Source organism: Rattus rattus, chromosome 11, assembly GCF_011064425.1.
Source record: "Rattus rattus isolate New Zealand chromosome 11, Rrattus_CSIRO_v1, whole genome shotgun sequence".
Taxonomy (NCBI): Eukaryota; Metazoa; Chordata; class Mammalia; order Rodentia; family Muridae; genus Rattus; species Rattus rattus.
This window is the reverse complement of record NC_046164.1, coordinates 40,551,702-40,572,201: the sequence shown is the minus strand read 5'-3', so window position 1 is coordinate 40,572,201 and position 20,500 is coordinate 40,551,702. Positions and strand designations below refer to the sequence as shown.

Sequence of the window (20,500 nt, the reverse complement as noted above, 5' to 3'; positions counted from 1 at the left end):
ATGTGATTTTTAAATGGACATAATTGTTTTTATACTCAAAGAGTAAAGAGCTGGGCTATTGAAAGTTACAGACAAAAGCCAGGAAATGGAGCCATCCACTGATGCTTAAGTTTGGTCCTCAGAAGAAGATCTTTGCTTTGGGCACGAAAGGCTCAAAACTGAAAACATGCTCTAGTTTAGATTCTTATGGTGCAAAGATATGCACACTGTATATTCTGTTTGTCCTACAAAAGAAAATATATTATCAAATCATACCACTCTCTTGTATATGAAAGAATGAATACATTCAATTTATGTTAAAATGTACAACTAATTAAAATAATGCATTTCACACTGTTTTCATTCTGTGTCCTGGAGATAGGTAAGTTAGTAAGATTTACCTGCCTTGCCACACAGCATGATAACTAATTCAGTTTCCAGGACCCACTTACATACCCTAGCCTGTGGTCTGTAGCAGTTATCCATGCACTGGGTAAGAGAAGGCAGACAGGTTCTGTAGAATCACTGGCCAGACTGCCCCACCATATCTTTGATTTGGTACTTATTTTCTTTTTTAGGATAGCTTTGGTCATTGAAGAAGTACCTGCAGAATAACATTTTACATAATAACAGTAGATACTCTTTCTAAAGGAAAGTAAATTCCAGGCATTTAGGAAAACAATTAATTTGTTACAACAGATAATAGGTGAATGACAAATCATTGTTAGAAAGGACTGATTTTAATCACAACAATTTCAATAATAAACAATATTACTGGATTTGAGGTTTTAGATTCTGTACTTTCTTTTAAAATTATTATTATTATTATTATTATTATTAGAACTAAAGTTATTTCATAATTTATCAGTATCTAACTTCTGAAACATTAAGACCAATTAGTTGTAGCTTGAGTATGACCATTTTTTGAGAATATTTGTTAATACAAACACTTAATTTTCTTCAATAGAAAGTTTTGAATTTTATCTTTAAAAATATTGTCATTTCATCTCAGAGGAAGCATAATGGGGTTTGTTTATTTAATATTTGCTCTAATTAAAATTACAGAACTTTACAGCTGATTTTTTTTCATAGTCAGACAGCAAGAAATCACCTCACAGAATTAAAATGTGCACCACTCTTTCTAACTAGTTATTCTGTTCTCGTTAGTTTGTTTGCCTATTTTGTTGTTGCTCTGTCTGCTTTTTTCTCTCAATAAAGATTATCTTTTTCTATCACGGGAAAACTACCTTGCTTTTCGGTTGGTAGTGATCATTAATACTTAAGGGGCTCTACCTCTTACACTTAGTTTTCTTACAGTTAAAATAGTCATTTTCAAACTGTTAAGTGTCAGTACACAGAATGGAATATAACCCAAATGTGGAAAAATAAAAGGAAACTGCAGATATATGGCCACAGGCAGGAGCGTGTATTCACTCCTTTGCCACTTAGAAAGTGTTTCTGAAATAATCCCTGTGACATTTGTTTTCTATTGAATTATGATGCCTCTAAATGAAAGACTCCCTAATAGCCTGAAGTGGTGTCAGTGTTTATTGATGAACTAATGGCTCCATAAAATCAGATAATATAAACACAAGTAACGTAAATCCAGATTTAACTACAGATTTGTGATATAGTCTTGTTTAATGCTTCTCAGACCTGAACTTGCCTCTTGGGTTATTGTCCAACTGCAGGATCTATTTCAATCGACTTCACTAAGGACACATATTTTAGATTTCTAACAAGATTACAGGCTGTGCCTCTGCTACTTATCATGGTCCACACTGTGAGAAGCAAGAGCTGCACCAAGATTTCACAGACATTTCTTTAAATAACTTTGGCATATGGGTTGCAGGATTGCACAATGGGGAAGGTAGTATTCTACCTTTCGTAAAGATGGATAGTAGATTTTAGCGCACACACACACACACACACACACACACACACACACACACTCCACAGAATCCAAGTATGTTTTCTGTCATCTGGAGTTCTAGATTCATAAAACTGAATCAAGCACACTCATAAATCTGAGGATAGCATGCTAGACAGCAAGTTCTTGTAGAGCTAAAGTACAAAATGAGACCCAACCCTATACTCAAAATAAAGAAAACAAAATAAAACAAGCAATAACAAAATGTTGTGCAAAGGATGTCTTAATGTCTACAAATAATCCCTGCACAAATGAAAATGTCCACTTACTGAATAGCAAATCCTTCTTTCTTCTCCTAGCCCTTCACAAAAGCAAACTACATTTTCATTCTTACATGTATTCTTCTCAGCCTAAAGAGCCTTAGATAATTCTTATAAATGAAATGTACACTCACATCATAGTAGATTGTCTGGCGTGTGTGTGTGTGTGTGTGTGTGTGTGTGTGTGTGTGTGTGTGTGTGTGTGGTGCATGGACCAAGGGAGAGAGGTACATACAGATAGACAGACAGATACCCAAGGACAGGAACAGACACAGAGACAAAGACAAAAAGAGATAGTGAAAGAAACATAAGGAGAACAATGAGAGAAGTTGAATTCTTCCAGAAAGGGAGTCAATGTTTACTTAGTTTGATATAGTCAGGATTAGCAAGTCATTATTAGCACACAAAAAAATTGAACACATGTTAGAGGATAACATAAAATTTGGCCTAGAAATCTGTATTTTAGAAATAAAATCACAGTTTGAAAAGAAATAGAACATGCCTTATATCTCCAGCTCAGCTTTCTAAAATGCTTTCTCTGGTCATCTGTAACAATAATCTTTCTGAACCTCACTTGATCTCAGAAGAACTGATTGTCATATCACGATTACAGAAGTTTAGCAACAATTAATAACATAGTTCCTTGTGAAGCTAAGCATTTAATAAATTAATAAATAGTACCTAGCTTTGAGCATCAACAATAAAAGCAAATTCCACTAATATTATGCTTCTTTTGCATAGATTGCCTGGGGTGTGTCCTCGGGAAATAACACAAAGCAATACATAGTATCCTCCGTGATTAAAGTCCTGTCTTGATATGCTTTATGAGTTCTTTTTATATGGATTTTTTGATAATATGCTTTCAAAATTATTGGCAGATCTACACCATTTCTCTTCTTCTAGCTGGATAATGAAAAATGATTTATACACTTTTATTGAATTTACAACGGTTAGAGTAAGCCATGGTAATTATTATCATGTCATTTTTTGCTGGATAGCAGCAACTGAGACAAAACATAAGCCAAAATAAATGTAATTAGCATTAAAATGACTCAACCATAAAAAAAAATAATCGAATGGAACCTGAAGAGCCTTATCCTTATCAACAAAAGAATCTTGTACTTGTTTGCAAACATCCATTTTAATTGCTTTCCCATCATCATTGAAATTAGAAATTTACTTTGTGTCTCTCTCTCTCTCATACTTTGCAAATTACATTTTTGTTTTTGACATTTCAACCTACACTATCATACCTAATTAATCTGACTTTTAAAATTAGATAATGGTAGTTGAAAAAAATCACTTAGACAAGCCACCTGTCTCGTCAGAAAAAAATCAGTTTCTTTTTTCTAAATGCGTATTCTTGATTGTTAGCCGCCTTTCTGATTATACAGATCTTTTTACAATACAACCTCCCTCTTCTACATTTGAGGAACTGGAGGTGAAATTTAAGATACAAATTTACCCCAAATATTATACATTCTTTTTGTAAGGCATCTGTCCCATTTCTGCTCTCTAGACCTTGACTCAACAGTTGTAAACAAAATTGGCCTCCTGCAGGTTTCATATCCAAGGTTTCAACCTGCTGCAGATAAAAATTGCTTGGCAGAGGTGGGGGGGGAGGTGCTTCTCTCTTAAACAAGCGCAGGCATTTCTCTTACAATCGATCCTTTAAAAATGAAACTATTCCGGTAGCACTTACAATATACTATGTATGGTAAGTGTCCTAGAAAACATTTAATTCAGGATGTTCATGGGCTATTTGTACAAAACCATGTAAATTCTATGTAAGGGAATTAAGGAAGTGCAGACTTGGTTATATGGGAACCTTGGACCAATTCTTGACGGATGCTAAAGGATGATTATGTTCGTTATTTACCTCTGATTTGTAACCATTACCAGTAAGTCCAAAATAGACAAAGGTGGGCAGAAAAATAAATTACAAAGAGAGAAGAAATTGACATTGCTTTTAAGATACAGCTCAAAGTACTACAAATATAAGGTTATGGGATAAATAAGGTAGGAACAGATACAGAACAGTGTTTTTCTTTCATCATTGTGATGTCTGTTCAGGATTAGGAGCTAAAACAGTCTGTGATCCACACAAGCCTGCAGGAATTCAGTTCTTGTAACTGTTTGTAACAGCACAACCCCCTGGGTGACTTCTATAAGGGAAAGGATGGATTAGGTGGATTTAAGGGAAATAGCTAACTGAGGTAGATTTCTGGAAACTTGGGTTGATTCCAGAAAATTGGGACTCCTCGTTTCATCAGCGATTACCTTCAACAAGTGCATACTCCTTTAACTCTACTTCAGATGCATTTTATAGACACACTGATATGATGTGTGATAATGAGCTAATGTTAGACTACATATTTCCTTTTGGTGAAAATTCAACACCCCCCCCCGGTAAGCATTGATTTAAAAAAGCAGATAAATATATGAGACAAACATTACATAACAAGCCACTTCACTGGAATAGAATCTGAAACAGCATTGATGTTTGTGCCTAAGTAGTTTGTCAATCAGACCTGGAGGAGCATAGGAATTTCCAATTCTAGAAAGAAAGATGATTTATAAAAATAAAAGTCCAAAATGGACTTCGAGGTATCAAATTAAGACCCAGAGAGCACTAAACATGGTTTTTCTCATTTTAATATCTGCCAGACTCTTTTTTAAAGAAGAACCATCAGGGAGTTTAGGCGTCTGGCAGGGTGGGCGGTGTGGGGACACCTTAGTGGAGACAGGGGCAGGAAGGAGGTATGGGATGTGGAACAGTTGGAAGGTGGGCCAGGAGGGGAATAAAATCTTGAATGTGTAAAAATAAAAAATAATAAAAAGAACTACCCCTAGTGAACTAGACTGTTGGGGAGAGGGCAGCAATGGGGGGAGGGTTGGGAGGGGAACACCCATAAGGAAGGGGAGGGGGGGAGGGGGATGTTTGCCCGGAAACCGGGAAATGGAATAACACTCGAAATGTATATAAGAAATACTCAAGTTAATAATAATAAAAAAATAATAATAATAAAAAGAACTATCACTATCATTAAATCAATTTCAAATTGGAAGTAGTTCTAGTCTATGAGAATAAGCTACAAACATTTATTATCTCCTCTTCATGTTATGCCGACATAACCATTGAAAATGTTTATTTTTATGCTTACCGGAGTCTCTCACTAGCTGTTCTCCCCTTGCTGACTCCCCTCTCATCAGTTGCCCTTTTTCTGTCATCATATCACAGATATTCCATTGCCTTTTTTTTTCACATACATGCTCTCTCACTTATGATCAACCAATCACCTCTTCACTTCTCACAGCACCTTTTCTAATCATCCCTCTTCATGGACCCATTTCTTCCACTTGCATTATGTCTACATTCACACACGCATACACACACACATACACACCCACACACACACACACACACACACACACACACACACATGCATGCAGTCATGCATACAAATACACACATACATACATACATGCACACATGCATGCAGTCATGCACACAAACACACACATACATACATATATGCACACATGCATGCAGTCATGCACACACACATACACACATGCATGCATACATGCACACACACACGTGCACACACAAACACACACACATGCATGCAGTCATGCACACACACACATACACACACATACACACACACACACACCCCACAGGATACCACCCACTATTTACTATGAGTCTATGTCTAAGTTCCATATATGAGGAAATCATACAGCTTTCTATTTCTGCCTCTGGTGTTTCTTTTCATTGTTTCCACCTTGTTTTTATTGTTTCTTTTAATAATTATTTCCATTTCCACCCATTTTTCTGCAAATGTCACATTTCATTTTATTACAATAAATTTCACTGTTGATGCCACGTGTTATTTAGCCACCAATCTCTTGAGAGAGAAACGTATAGACTGTCTCTCTTCCCCAGCTATTATGAATGGGACAGTAATAAACATATGTGAAACAGTTTCTTTATGACTAGGGGTCCTTTAAATAGAACAGTAGAACTCGATCATTTAGTTGTTCAGTTACTAGTTTCTTGAAGAAACACCTTCCTGATTTTCATAGTCTCTTTATCAGTTTATATTCCTACCAGCAGTGGATAAATTTTTAACTTTCCCCATATCATAACCAGCATCAAATTTTTGTTTCATGATTCCTGACCATTATTACTTGGAAGTCTAATCATAAAACAATAGTCCTTTCTTTCCTCCCCATGTTTCAGGATGTAAGTATATAAAACAAGGTTTTGTCAATTTTTTAATGTGAATTCTTTTTTACAACGTACCTGGGCATATTGCAAAGCCCAGGAATGTTATTCCCCTCTAATTATACTTTCTATAAATATATCACATACAGTTTTAAGGAAAGAAAATGTTAGGCTTTAGAGAGGATGAGGAAAGTGTTCTTGCCTTTACAGTATACCAGAACACTCCATTAAAGGAAAATTGTCTTTAATGTACTTCATAAGAACATAATAATCTGAGTGAGAAATTAAACTGTCCAACTTATGATCCAAAAGAGCGCATTTTAAATGATCGAAATTGAGTAATTCTGTTTTTCTATATTATTTTGTCAGATTTTCTATAGCTAACTTTGCACTTTTGAAGAGTTTGCTGTGTTTAAGTATGCAAACTCTGTCCTGAACTCATCAATTCCTAAGTAAAAGACTCCTCTTGAGAATATTATTAAGTTAATAACAGCACTTGTTCATAGTTTTGGAAACTCACCTCGATTAATAAGATGTATGAAATATAAAATATAAATAATGGATGTAAAAGTTAGTAATTTTGTTGTCAGAGAGATTTTTTCCAAACTCAAGATAGTTTAAATTAATGCTTAATTTTACAAAAGTGTTTTCTTTGTAAAGTAAAATGTCATGTATTTAAAAATTGAGATTATTATGGAATTTTAAATGTGATGGCAATGTTTTAGTTATTTTCTCATCATAGACCAAGGACTTGGTTTTTTTCTTATTCTCACTTTAATATAGGCAGATTATATAAAAGATAAAACCCCACAGAATCCTGTGGGCATGTTATGGGAAGCCACCTGCATCTAGCAAGAATACTATCTCAGAGATAAGAAGTTCATCAAATTTACAAAAATAATACCAACTATATCATACAGCAAACACTAACTGCTTGGATGAAGAGACACATGATAGCAACTTACGATTCATGAGATAGACTCCATGATTAACATCATTGTAAAAGCTGAAAAGCAGACAGAATAAGACGGACTTGTCCAAGCTCATTTGGCTATGAGTATATTAATCAGGTTTCTCCAGATTGTCAAATAAAATCGGCAGCAAACTTAAACAAAATTCACTCATGAGATTCAGGCTCCTAAGGAGGTCCCTGACATACTACTTTTAGGCTGAAAGTCCTTGCTAGTTGCTAGCACAATGACCTTTGAAACAGAGGTCTCAGAAAAAAGACAGTGTCTGCCCCAGGTGCCTGAACGTTTATTGGGGAGAAGAGGCTGGAAGTATGAGACCTGGAGTTCTGATCCCTAAGTGGTGTGCATGCATGTCTGTCTAAGACTTTTTCAGAAAGATTTTTTTTCTCATTTGTGTCTGTTCTGTTGGGAACAGCCCACAGTTAGAGTCGATCTCCATGATACTCTGAAATGCTCTGACTGACAAACCCAAAGTAGTTTTTCTTCTGGAAATTCTTTAATCTGGTCTACTTCGAAACCTGAAATTAAATATCTACTCACCAAAGGCTAACAGCCCAGTGGCTTGTCTTCTCAGAGTCAGCGTGAAGAAACCCCTGTCTACTTTGGTAAACCAGGTGTAGAAGAGGTGAATCTACCCATCGGAAGTGATCGTTTCTAAAGCGACCTTTGCATACCTGAGAGAATTAGAACAGGCTATTGAGAAAAGTGTCTTGATAAACATGATATGCATAGTGGAGAAAAGGAAGAAACATCTTTAAAAAAAGATTTGTAAAGGTTAGGAAAATACATTTACTGAGTTTATATTGAACGGATCACAAATAGGACAGTTAGACAAGATCGTTCTTAGGATTGTTCAGAAGAAAATCGGGTTCTAGGTACTTTGGTGGGTATTCATGCTATCTTTGTATAATTATTTCAATTGAATTGAAATTAACACTTTAACTTGTCACGCATGAGTCAGTATCGATTTTGGCAAATGTACATACTTTTCTTAAATGTAATTCTATCCCTTCACACTGCTCCATGGTTCAGTACTCTCATAGAGTAAAGCATCATCACATCCAAAAATCATGTCTCGGGCTGAGGAGATGGGACTGTGAGTACAAGCATATGGTATACAATAATAAGTAGCTGAGTTCAAGATCCCAGCTTCCATGTAAAAATGACTTCAGTGGCTTGCTTGTAAACCAGTGTTGTGGAGTAGAAATATGCAGATCCTAGGAGTTCCCTAACCATTCAGTCTAGGCTATTCACATAAAGCTACGGGTTAACTTAAATACTCTTGCGCTGATAGTTTTTTTCTCAACCTGACACAAAGACTAGTTACTTGAGGGGAAGAAATTTTGACTGAGAAAATGTCACAATCAGGTTTGGTGTATAGGCATATCTGTATATTTATATTTGTGAGAGAGCAAACTGTAAATGGTGTCAGTCCTCTGCAGTAGCTGAAATTCAGCCTGGGAGCAAGCAAAACACCTTTCTTCAATAGTTCCTGCCTCTCATCCTGACTTATTTCTTGACATGAATTCTCTCTGCATTGAACTATGATCAGGATGTATAAAGCCAAATGAACTCTTTCCCAAGTTGTTTCTGATCATGCTTCTTTCACAGCAACAGAAACCAAACTAGAACATCCTTGCCTTAGTTGAATAAGAAAGTTATAGCTGTGTTACATAGATATTCTTCTTTATTTGTGACAACACAAATGAATCCATGTACTCTCACATACAAGTGCACTCACACACAGGTTTACCCACCCACTCCCACACGCATACACACAAGTTTGTATGTCTGTGTGTGTGTGTCTGTGTGTGTGTGTCTGTGTGTGTGTGTGTGTGTGTATGCAGTTAAATATAACATTAGTGGTCAAATGAATGTATATGGTTACATGTGCACAACCACAGCCATATACATAAACATATAGAGACTGCTAAAGTATCAGGTTTATATCTCGTAGATAGTAGTTCTGTGACATTCTATTGTTGATGTTGTTTTATTGTTAGTGTTGTTTTCTGAAAGAGAAAGAAAGAACCTTTGTAGTGGTAGGATCTGGGGTGTGGGAAAAACATGACAAAAACATATTTTATGGAAAAAATAATATAGAAATATGTAACTAAGAACGTAACCCTCTCTCACCACACTTGGCACCGCTGTGCTTCTTTCCAGGTAAACCTGTGATGATAGTGACAGAGTACATGGAGAATGGCTCCTTAGACACATTTTTAAAGGTAAGGTTTGGCCTTTGTAGCGACCCATTGCTGTATGTGTTTTGTTCATGAATGGAAATTAAAATTAAGCAATTTTAATGGTAACGTTTTTGAATATATTCTAAATAAATTAGGCAACAACATTGTATGACACAATTAACTGGTATTTGTATGGTAAGATTTTTTTGTCAGAAAACTTACACAAATCTAATTATATGCTCCTGTAATTTTATTTAAGTATATGATTGCATTTAACAAAATGAAAGTAGGGATGAATAGAGAAAAGAATAAAGGAAAGGAGGTAAAAAAAGGAAATGGAAGGAAAAAAATGGACAGAAAAAGGAAAATGGGAACAGCAAATAAAAGTTATACAAATAATCAACATTTTGAAATATTTTTATTTATTCTCTGACAGTTTCATAAATGTATATGATGGTTTTGATCCTATTCATTCCCATACTTTCTCATAACCATATTTCACTCCCAGTGATCCTTTTCTTATCAGCAAGTTCTCATTCTAATAGATTGCTCTGTGTGTGTGTGTGTGTGTCCCCTCTGTGTATGTCTATGTGTGTTTGTGCATGCATGTGTTAGTGTGTATATGTGGGTGTTTGTGTGTTTGTGTGTGTGTATGTCCTGTGTGTACATCTGTGTGTATTTTTGCATGTGTTAGTGTGTATAAGTGAGTGTTTGTGTGTGTTTGTGTGCATGTGTGTGTGTGTGTCCTCTGTGTATGTCTATATATGTTTGTGCATTCATGTGTTAGTGTGTATATGTTGGTGTTTTTGTGTGTGTGTGTGTGTCCTTTGTGTACATCTGTGTGTATTTTGCAGGCATGTGTTAGTGTGCATGTGTGTGTGTGTGTGTGTGTGTGCATGAGAGAGAGAGAGAGAGACAGAGAGAGACAGAGAGAGAGAGACAGAGAGAGAGTGCTACATATTATTAGTATAGCTTAAATAACCAGAAAAGGCCAGTCACTTGTTGGAGCAAGCACATCTTGCAAGTGGCTACAAAATTGAGGCAGAAGATGCTGTTTTCCAGATAATAGCCTCAAGGGTGGAAGAGTCTTTGTTCGTATCTTCTCTCATACTTGATTGAATATTGAATAATGGCATATTGTTCAGATTTTGAGCATATGGCAACTGCTGCAGTGAGTTAATTAACGCTGCAACCAAGTCCTGTGCAAAGGACAGCATGGCATAGCATTCCTTCTCATCTTCCGTCTCTCCCGTTCTAATCTCCCAGTCTTCATTATGTACCTTGATGTAGTTGCACTCTTCTTTAAACTGCATGGTAATGCACTTTGTAAGATGCCCATGCAGATCATTACTGCCGATATCAAACTGGAGTCTGTAAAGGATTATGATGCCTCAAAGGATCAGGAGAAAAGTGGTCAACCTGAGATTATGGCTAATAAAATCATGTGTCTGGGTTTCGGGAATAAAACAGTTATATGTGTACCTCGTGGCTTTAAATATTAATATCAAGTCACTTTTTTTGGAAATAGGCTGCTTAAAATAATGTAACAGTTTCATATCTGAGTAACCTGTGGTCTGGGAGTTTGTAAGGTCAATGCTGTAGGTGTTGCTTCTTATTGAGGGAAAAGACTGTTACAAAATTGATGACGACTTTGTAAGAATCTGTGAGGAATTATTGTCATGTTTCATTATTATTTCAAGTTTCTATTTTACTCCCCAAGCCACATCAATGCACCACCCTACTGCCAGTTTACATCTTTTCATTTGCATGTTTTCCGGTCTCTTAAGGTTGATTCAATGTGATTCAAGGTATTAGTTAAGCTGTATGAGTTCACTTAACTTTGTTGCATCGAATGTCTTTGACAGAAACAATAGACTTCCCAAAAGTGTTGATATTTTCTCATCCAGTGGTTAGTAATTATCCCTGCTCTCATCTACCCTGCAGAAAGCCCTATATTTCCTCAGGCCATTTCGCCTTTACCCAAACAAGTCTATCTAGATACCTTTTTTAAAAATTACCACCAAGTATACTCAGTGTTAGCCAAAGTCGGCACTGGGTTGGAAATATGAGGTAATTTCTCTTATGTCAGACAATAAATAAGCTACAGTGTATAAATGACAATGACCTGGAACTTTTTAAAGGCCACCCTTTAAATGACCTATAAGGTGAGATACTATATACCATACAAAGTTATACATGCCGTATCATTAGAGCTATGAAGCAGAGGATGCAGACAAAAGAAGACCGGCTGGCACGTGCGCAGTAAAGGAGCCTTTAGAAAAAAAGAGAAATAATTAAGGGCAAAATAATTAGGGAATAACACAATGCAACTGTGGATGGCCCGTGATTTCTTCTTTACACTCTATTCTGCAAAATTTAAATATGAACTTATTACTCTTACTTTTAGAGAAAAAAATCTGCCTTTAAGATAATTAGTAGCACTCCACCCCAAGAACAATAAGAACACAAAATGTAAGAGTAACTGAGTGCGTTTGGGATAAACCTCGAAAGGCAGCACTAGAAGTAGATGCAAATGGATCTCCATGAGTTCGAGGTCAGCCTGCCTGGTCTACATAAAAATTTACAGACCAGCCAGGAATACATTATAAGTAAGGCATTTTGTAAGGAATACATTAGTATAAAAGCAAAGTAAAGAAAGCCTATAAATAAACTAATCAATTCATTAATGGTTATTTGAAAAAAAATTACTGGTAACTTCAACTGAACAAAGGAAAAGTTCACACTGTTTAGGTGTTCAAGTAATTATTGGTGTTGTAGACTCACATGTCATTAGCGATATTACCAAGTCAAAGCTCAAAATGTACAAAATTCTTGAATAGAATATGTAACAATGTATCATTTTTATGTCTTCTTTTTTGCTTTTATAAACATTTATAGTTTATGGTAATTAATAATTAAGATTACATAGATATTATTTTAAACGGTAGCATGACCATAAACAATTGTTTCATGAACAACCCATCACCACATTCTGAGTATTAGCTATGAAATAAGGATTGCCAATAACACATTATGCTAGTTTAATTTGCTTTTCTTTGTTTTGAAGCTATTTTGCCATTGCATACAAATCCTTAGGTGAAGTACAGTATTAGCATAATACTCCTTACAGGAAGTTTAATACTAGTGTCTTTACCTTTAATATATATTTTGATAAAGGCAATTATATCCTTAACATATTTGAATAACTGTATAATTTCTGTAGATTTTTGGTCTATGGCTATGTTCAGAGCACAACTACACATTTATTTGTTTACTTTTAATATGTAATGGTTTCATATAATGAATTTGAGTCCTTTACATATTATATTACACTATCTTCTCCCTTTTTTCTTCCACTGAAACCTTCTTTCTGAAATGCCTCCATTTGCAGTGTGTGTGTGTGCGTGTGTGTGCATGTGTGTCTGTGTGCTGTGTGTGCATGTGCTTGTGCGCGTGTATGTGTGTGTGTGTGTGTGTGTGTGTGTGTGTGTGTGTATGCACTGAATGAGGATTTGAAGGACTTTCAAAGTCTTTTCTTCATTTGACCAAAGCAACATAATCAGATAAGTTTGTGGTTTCTAATGCTTTCCATTCTTTTTGAGTAGAAATCGCATTTGCATTTTGAAATGTGTTAGCATCAGTTTGAAGATGGAAAGAAGGCTTTCTCCAAATTTTCCTCCTGTGAATTGTACCACTAGCCTAACGCTACACCGTCTTTGCAGAAAAACGATGGGCAGTTCACTGTGATTCAGCTTGTTGGCATGCTGAGAGGCATCGCTGCAGGAATGAAGTACCTTTCTGACATGGGCTACGTGCACAGAGACCTTGCTGCTAGAAACATCTTAATCAACAGTAACCTTGTGTGCAAAGTGTCTGACTTTGGACTTTCCAGGGTGCTGGAGGATGATCCTGAGGCAGCCTACACCACAAGGGTAAGATCTGACAGAATGCATTTCCCGCACACCAGACTAGAGTCATTTAATTTTTAAAGATGTTAAAAGAAGTAGCAAAAAGGTATTCTTCCAAAAAGGTCCAGAGCAGATAGAAAAAAGCATGTGAGAAAAGAGAGAATAGAAAAATCCAATTCCACATTCTTTTGGTACAGTTAAATTCAAATATAAAACTTATATAATGAAAATATTTACTTTCCAAATCTCAGTAATTTATTTTTTCTTAAAGGTATGATGATGGTTAGTTTTATGTGTCCAAGTGACACAAGCTAATGTCACTGGAGAGGAGGGAGCGTCAGATGAGAAAATGCCTCCATAAGATTGGGCTGTAACCAAGCCTGTATGGCATTATTTTTAGTTAGTAATTCTTGGGGAGGGACCCAGTCTATTATATGTGGTGTCATCCCTGGGATGGTGGCCTTAGGGGCTGCAAAAAGCAGGGTGAGTAACCATAGGGAAGAAGTCAGTAAACAGCCCTCCATGGACTCTGCATCAGCTCCTGCCTCCAGGATCCCGCCCAGTTTGAGTACCTGTTCTGACATCAGTTGATGATGAACAGTAATGTGTAAGCATAAACCAAATAGATCCTACTCCCCCCAAGCTGCTTTAGTGTTTTATTGCAGCAATAAAATCCTTTCTAGAACAGATGCAAATAACAGAAAATCTGAATTCATAAAGATTCAATGTGTGTGTGTGTGTGTGTGTGTGTGTGTGTGTGTGTGTGTGTGTGTGAGAGAGAGAGGGGGGGAGAGAGAGAGAGAGAGAGAGAGAGAGAGAGAGAGAGAGAGAGAGAGAGAAGAGAGAAAGAGAGAGAGAGAGAGAGGAAGAGAGAGAGAGGAAGAGAGAGAGAGAGAGGAAGGAAAAAGAAACAGAGAGAGTTTTATAAAGTTAATTTAAAGTACAATGCAAGTTTAACACAGAATTTCATATATTAAAATATTTGTGTTTGCTTGATATATTTATAAAGAAAGCATGGGTGTATGCACACATGAACACATATAGATAGTATTACTAAAAAAATTACATTATCTATACTAAAGTGTCCTCGATTGTGAAATAATTTAAAAAGTATTTTATTCTTCATCTCTAGAGTTGATGTTGGAAAAACAAATTTTACTTCTTTTAAGAGTTTTTATTTTCTGGAGCTATTGAAATGTCTCCCTGCTTGATTTACAATGCATAAGAACTATTAAGCCTACTTCTATGGAATATTGGTTATTATTCACAGTATAATAGCTATCATAAATATACAGCTTACAGCAAATTCTTCCCTGAAATAATGTGATGTAAAATTAGCCGAGGAAAACAGTGACTATTTTTATAAAAAGATTTTGTGGACAGACTATTTGTTTTACCTTTTCAATTTGAACCTGTTTAATAAATGTTTGGGGAAATCTAAATAATTTCAATATTATCACATTGGATATCCTTAACATCTAAATGTTTTATATACTTACACTGTACAAATGGACTAGGTTCATTTCAATAAAAGAATGATGGCTTTATCATCTCTAATTCTTAATTTATAATCTGTGTGTTCCATGTCTCCTTACAAAACTATACTGTAAAACTTGGTGTCTAATAAGAAGTTCTTTAATAGAGTATATGGTTACTTTGTTTCCTTTTGTTAACTTTGACTTGTGGTACGTGGATTTTTGAGAATTTGTAACATGGTAAAAAAAGCAAGAATAGTTTATTTATGGAAACAAAGACTTCCAAAGGTCATTTCACTAAATCAATGAATTTATTGATGAGAAGTTTCTTCTCTTCTACACCTATGACTATCATTATTTTCATTACTGAAAACTCAATTAAGAATTCTCCTGGGGTTAGAGTTGCACTTAATAAAGTTGGCCCAAGCAAGATTGAGGTTAAGTCTATTGCTGCTTTGATGGGTGGGTGTCTTAGTCAAATTAAAAGTGGGTTTTTCCAAGGTCCTTGCCACTGTGTCATGCAGCAGCACTCATAGAGTAACCCAAGACCCTGAGACATTCAAGGCTTCCTTCTACCGCTGTAGTATAGCAGCAGGTGTAGAAAATATATGTAATGAGGAATAATAGGGCTGGTGAATCTCAGAAGTTAGTGATGCACACACATTGTTCCAATGGACAGAAGAGCAATTTAGGGATGAAGCACAATATAAACAATGAACTCCAATTTGGAAGCGCTAATTTAGTCATAACAGGCAAAGCTTAACAATCTTTTACCACTCCCAAGTCTCAGTCTACTCACACAAAAAGATTGCTGGGAGCCAAAAGTTCAAGGCCAGCCTAGGCTACCAAAAGATTCTATTTCAAAACGAAAAGCAATACAAATTTAGTCAACAACTGGAAGTGACGGACGCTGCAAAGAGCACATACTGCTCTAGTAAAGGACAAGAGATAGACATGAGCTAGGTTCCTAGAATGCACATCAAACAGCTTGAACCACCTGTGACTCTAGCCCTGGGCGAGCTGGGACTTTTCTCTAGCATCTTCATTCATGAGCACTACCCCCACCATGCACAAATATATATAAAATATTAAAAAGTTAAAATTTTAAATAAATAAATGAATAAAGAAATGGACAAATGAAAATGGAAAAATAAAATAAATATGTCATGTATGTTCATGTGATATAGTGATATATATATATATCAAAACAATTTCCAAAATATTATCATGTATGTATACAAATAAATTAAGCCTAAGTTTTATTCTATGCAAAATTTCAATCCTTACTTTAAACTTATTTTCTTAAAAATCTTGAAAATTTTGTTTTGTAATGGAAATTTCTCTCTCTCAACATGTATGAGAGAGTAGACAGAAAAAATAACTTTAAAACGCAACTTTTTTCTGAATATTCTAAGCTCAATGTTCTTCAATTGAACCATGCCGTTCAGTTAAACAATAGCATTTCTTAGGTTAAACAGTCCAACTGAACAAAAACAAGAGTATGCCAATACAATAAAAGAAAAAAAATCAAGCCTTCCAGAAATAAAACAATGTTGAGTGATAGATATCTTTTAGTGTTTAGTGTATACAATTTTCCTGCTTGTCTTACAAACTCTTAAATATCCCAGGGTTTTATTTAACAACCGAGACATCCCACTTATAATTCTGTGCTTTAATAAAAGGCATGCAGAGCTCTTTACTTTATTTAGAGTCCTTTACTTTCCCAGTGCTCAGCACACCCTTATTGATGTGCTCGAGTGCCTCCGCCCCTCCTCTGGGCTGCCATCCTGAGCGCTATAATTGAGATGTAGGTCCTGTATGCCTTCCAAGCGTCAAACAGAATTTATAGCAGAAACCTTCCCGACAGCCAATTAGTTGTTAGTCTACAAGTGCTCATGGGCTGGGAGATGTGAAAAGAGACTGCCTGCTGTCAAACAGATTCACTTAAAAATGTTACATCTCTTTCCAGATCCTCTCAAAGAAGCCGCAGTATCTTCCCAGATACCCTTGAAGTATGCAAGAATATGAATATATGTGTATTAATATTTATGTATATATGCATACGTATATTTACATATATATATGCATGTGTGTGTGTGTTTTTAATTTTAGGGAGGCAAAATTCCAATCAGGTGGACTGCCCCAGAAGCAATAGCTTTTCGAAAGTTCACCTCTGCCAGTGATGTCTGGAGCTATGGAATCGTAATGTGGGAGGTTGTGTCGTATGGGGAGAGACCGTACTGGGAGATGACCAATCAGGATGTAAGTACATAGATCCTCTTTCTCCCTCAAGTTGAGAGTGAAATGCTTGGTCCCCTGAGTCTAGATTATTATAGTATTTTAATTGTGGACATGACAGTTACTTGAAAAATATAAAATACTTTCTTTACCATGTGATGCATCTGTTGCTATGGAAATATTCTTTATGCAAGAGCTAAAAGTGAGCTGATGAAAGTAAATTACAATTAGGAAAAATCTCAAATCTCTTGCCAAGAAGGTTTCATTGGACCATAGTGTTGCTCCACTCAGTTCACGTCAGCATCATTTTTAAAGATTTAAAGATGAAGGAACTGCAACCATCTAGGAATGAATGCTGAACAGCTAACGACTGAAATATACGATGAGTTATATCGTGTTTTTAATAGGGAAGGATGTGAATAGTCTTCTTACAATAAAAATATAATTAATGTTTAGAGGTACATACGGATAACATGAAAGAAATCATTAAAGAATTTCTTTCCAAGTTCAAATGCTTAAGCTATGATGGCTGAGACAGACATACAGTCTTTGCTTTGATCATTTTCCATTATTAATATTCAATACATCCCTTTCAATTTTGAATCATATTGAAATTTGACATTTTCCTTCCTGTTAATAATTATAAAAGCAATTATATAGCTTGTATTGATCCCTTAGAGCAATGATTCTTAACCAGTTGGTCGCAACCCCTTTGGGGGTCAAATAATTTTCACAGACTCCCACATCAGATTTCTTGCATATCAGATATATATATTATAACTCATAGAGGTAGAAAACTTACACTTATGAAGTAGTAGTGAAAATAATTTTATGGTTGGGGTCACCAGCCTATGGGCAACTGCACTAAAGTGTTACAGCATTATTAAGGTAAAGAACACCTACTTTATAGTGGTATTAACTATTTACCAACTACTAGCTCATTATTTCTTTGTGAATCATGTATATTGAACAATCTTAACTCAAGTGTGTGCTTATTGGAAACATTGGTTTTGTTCTCCAATTATTTCCTGCGTCCTGACACTATAGCATCTTCTGCCTGTGTGTGCAGTCAGGGATTCATAGGCAGATACAATTAGGTTGCAACTCATTCTGTTTATAACAGTAATCCCAGTCAAGCAATTAACTATGATGTTTCAAGTCCAGCCAAAACACATCTCAGAAGCATTTCAAGCTATATGCCCTAACTGTGGTCCATGGCAACCCAAGTAATGGAAATAGTTGTTTTCCTTTATATAAATCTGTACTTGGATCAGGATTTGTTGAATTAGAGAAGCAGAAAACTTGATTTTAAATGATAGGTTGTTAAGACCTGTTATGGAAAAACACCAGACTATCAACGTAGACTAGTACTGATTATTTAAGGTATTTGTCTATGTTCTACAAAGACATATGTAAAAGTTTTCTGGGAAGGCCAAGGAGGACAAGGGAGCCTACCTGACTTGTTAAAGCTACTCTCTCTTGCTGCTTATTTTCCTTCTCAAGAACACTTGCTTCACCGCACCTATGTTTTTAGCTAAGGGAACACCATTGCTCCAACTTTAGAATTTTTAGAATGATTAACCCAGGCTGTGATGCCCGGTCTAATATTCTTCAATTTTCCTTTAGTGGGTAGCCAGAGAAACACCTCAGCTTTCCTTGAATTTGCATCTTAGCATTTTTCTCTCATATCATTAGCATATTCATGAGTTCCATAACTCCTCTGTAGTCAGCTACAATTGGTAGGGTTAGTTAACTTTGTGCCCAATTCACTTGGCTTGGAAAAGTGAGTGCTGACTTAAACTTCTTGACAACTAATGGAGAAGAGTCTCTATTGTCTTAAACCTTGAGGTTTAAGGCCTGAAACTACATCAAAACTGTCATTCAATTCCTAAACAATGTGAATGTCTATAAATGTAATTTATATAAATATTATTTTAAGATATTTGTATATGTATACTTAAACAACACATTACAGAGATGTTATTATTATTTCTCTGTTTCAATGGAAAACTGGAGCTTAGAGAAGCTCAGTGATATTCTTAATGTTAAAAATACTAAAATTTAGAGTAGGCATATCAACCTTTTCTCATACTTTTTAAAATCTGTGATTTACCCCAGCTGCTATGATTAATAACAATTGAATTATTATGTACCACTGCTCTTTGTGTCCCAACCGTATCACCCTTCAAAATGAATGAAGCATGAGACATTCAATTCAGTAAGTAGTGAGTAATCTAGATTGAAGATGGCTAAACAGCAAAGACATGTTTTCTACAGTTTAATTGTCGTGTAAATACCAGATGCTCACATCATCTTTGCACCATTATAGTTTTACTTTGAATTTGTGCCAAGGTTCTTTTTTTTTCTGTGCTGTCACAAAGCCATTAAATGACAATCCATGCCATGTATGAATTTGATATCATTCTATAGCTATATGATTCCCTTGTCTGCCAACCTTCAGAGATAGTTTCTATCCATGTGTAATGGATCCTTTAATACATACACATCAAATTTTGGCATTATATTAATTACTTTAATCCTTCCCCTAACCCTTCCGTAAGGGTCCAGAACCTCAGTTCAATGATTGACTATGTCTGAATCTGTCTCAGGCTGCCGCTGGTAGATGTTTATTTTTGTAGCAAGAAATTCCTTTTGCCATTTTGTTTTCACTGGTTCTAAACTTAGTTGTGTAGGCTTCTGCCCTGAGGAACTGTCCCCCTTTTTTCCAGTTTAAATCTTAAATCTCATTAGCTCTTTCATCACATGCTTTGAGTTTAATAGTAAACATTCTGGTGCTCTTTTTCTTTTCAAACTGTATATTTTTTGCCCTACTCGTTCATTTTCATTGTAGACTTGCATTAGCATAATGAATGTTGTTGTCTCTCACACATGACAGAGCCATTGTTAGGCTCTCAGAAAATGCCCTCCAAAGAAATTAGTCCATAACTTTAAATTTAGCCTTGACCTCAGACAAGTTCTTAGAGAAATGGCAGAAACTACCCACATTACCTGCAGAAAGATCACAAGAATGGTCTCCAGCCTGTTATTAATTTGCACCCCCCATAACATACTCCTAGATTATGCCTCCATAATCCATATAGTTCTCAGCACTAGAGTCTTTTAAAACACAATTAGGGAGTAACACTTTTCTCCACTTACAAAAATCAACCACTTTTCTTGTCCAAATTCCCAAATATTCCACACTCCTTCAGGAACATTACGATTGGGTCTGTCATAAATATAATCCACTTCCTGGTGCAAACTTCTGCATTAATTACTTTTCAATTGCTCTGATAATGCCCCATGGCCAAAGCAACTTTGA

At 35.7% G+C, this 20,500-nt stretch overlaps 1 protein-coding gene across 8 annotated transcripts in view; it reads left to right on the top strand.

Annotated features, from left to right (window-relative positions):
• Epha5 (EPH receptor A5) overlaps positions 1-20,500 on the top strand; it is a 353,750-nt gene that overhangs the window by 317,300 nt on the left and 15,950 nt on the right. For all 8 annotated transcript variants that reach the window (XM_032917099.1, XM_032917097.1, XM_032917098.1 and 5 more), the window contains 3 exons: positions 9,538-9,599; positions 13,280-13,489; positions 17,053-17,202. In XM_032917099.1, the coding sequence (XP_032772990.1) occupies positions 9,538-9,599; positions 13,280-13,489; positions 17,053-17,202 (422 nt within the window). The remainder of the gene's footprint in view (positions 1-9,537; positions 9,600-13,279; positions 13,490-17,052; positions 17,203-20,500) is intronic.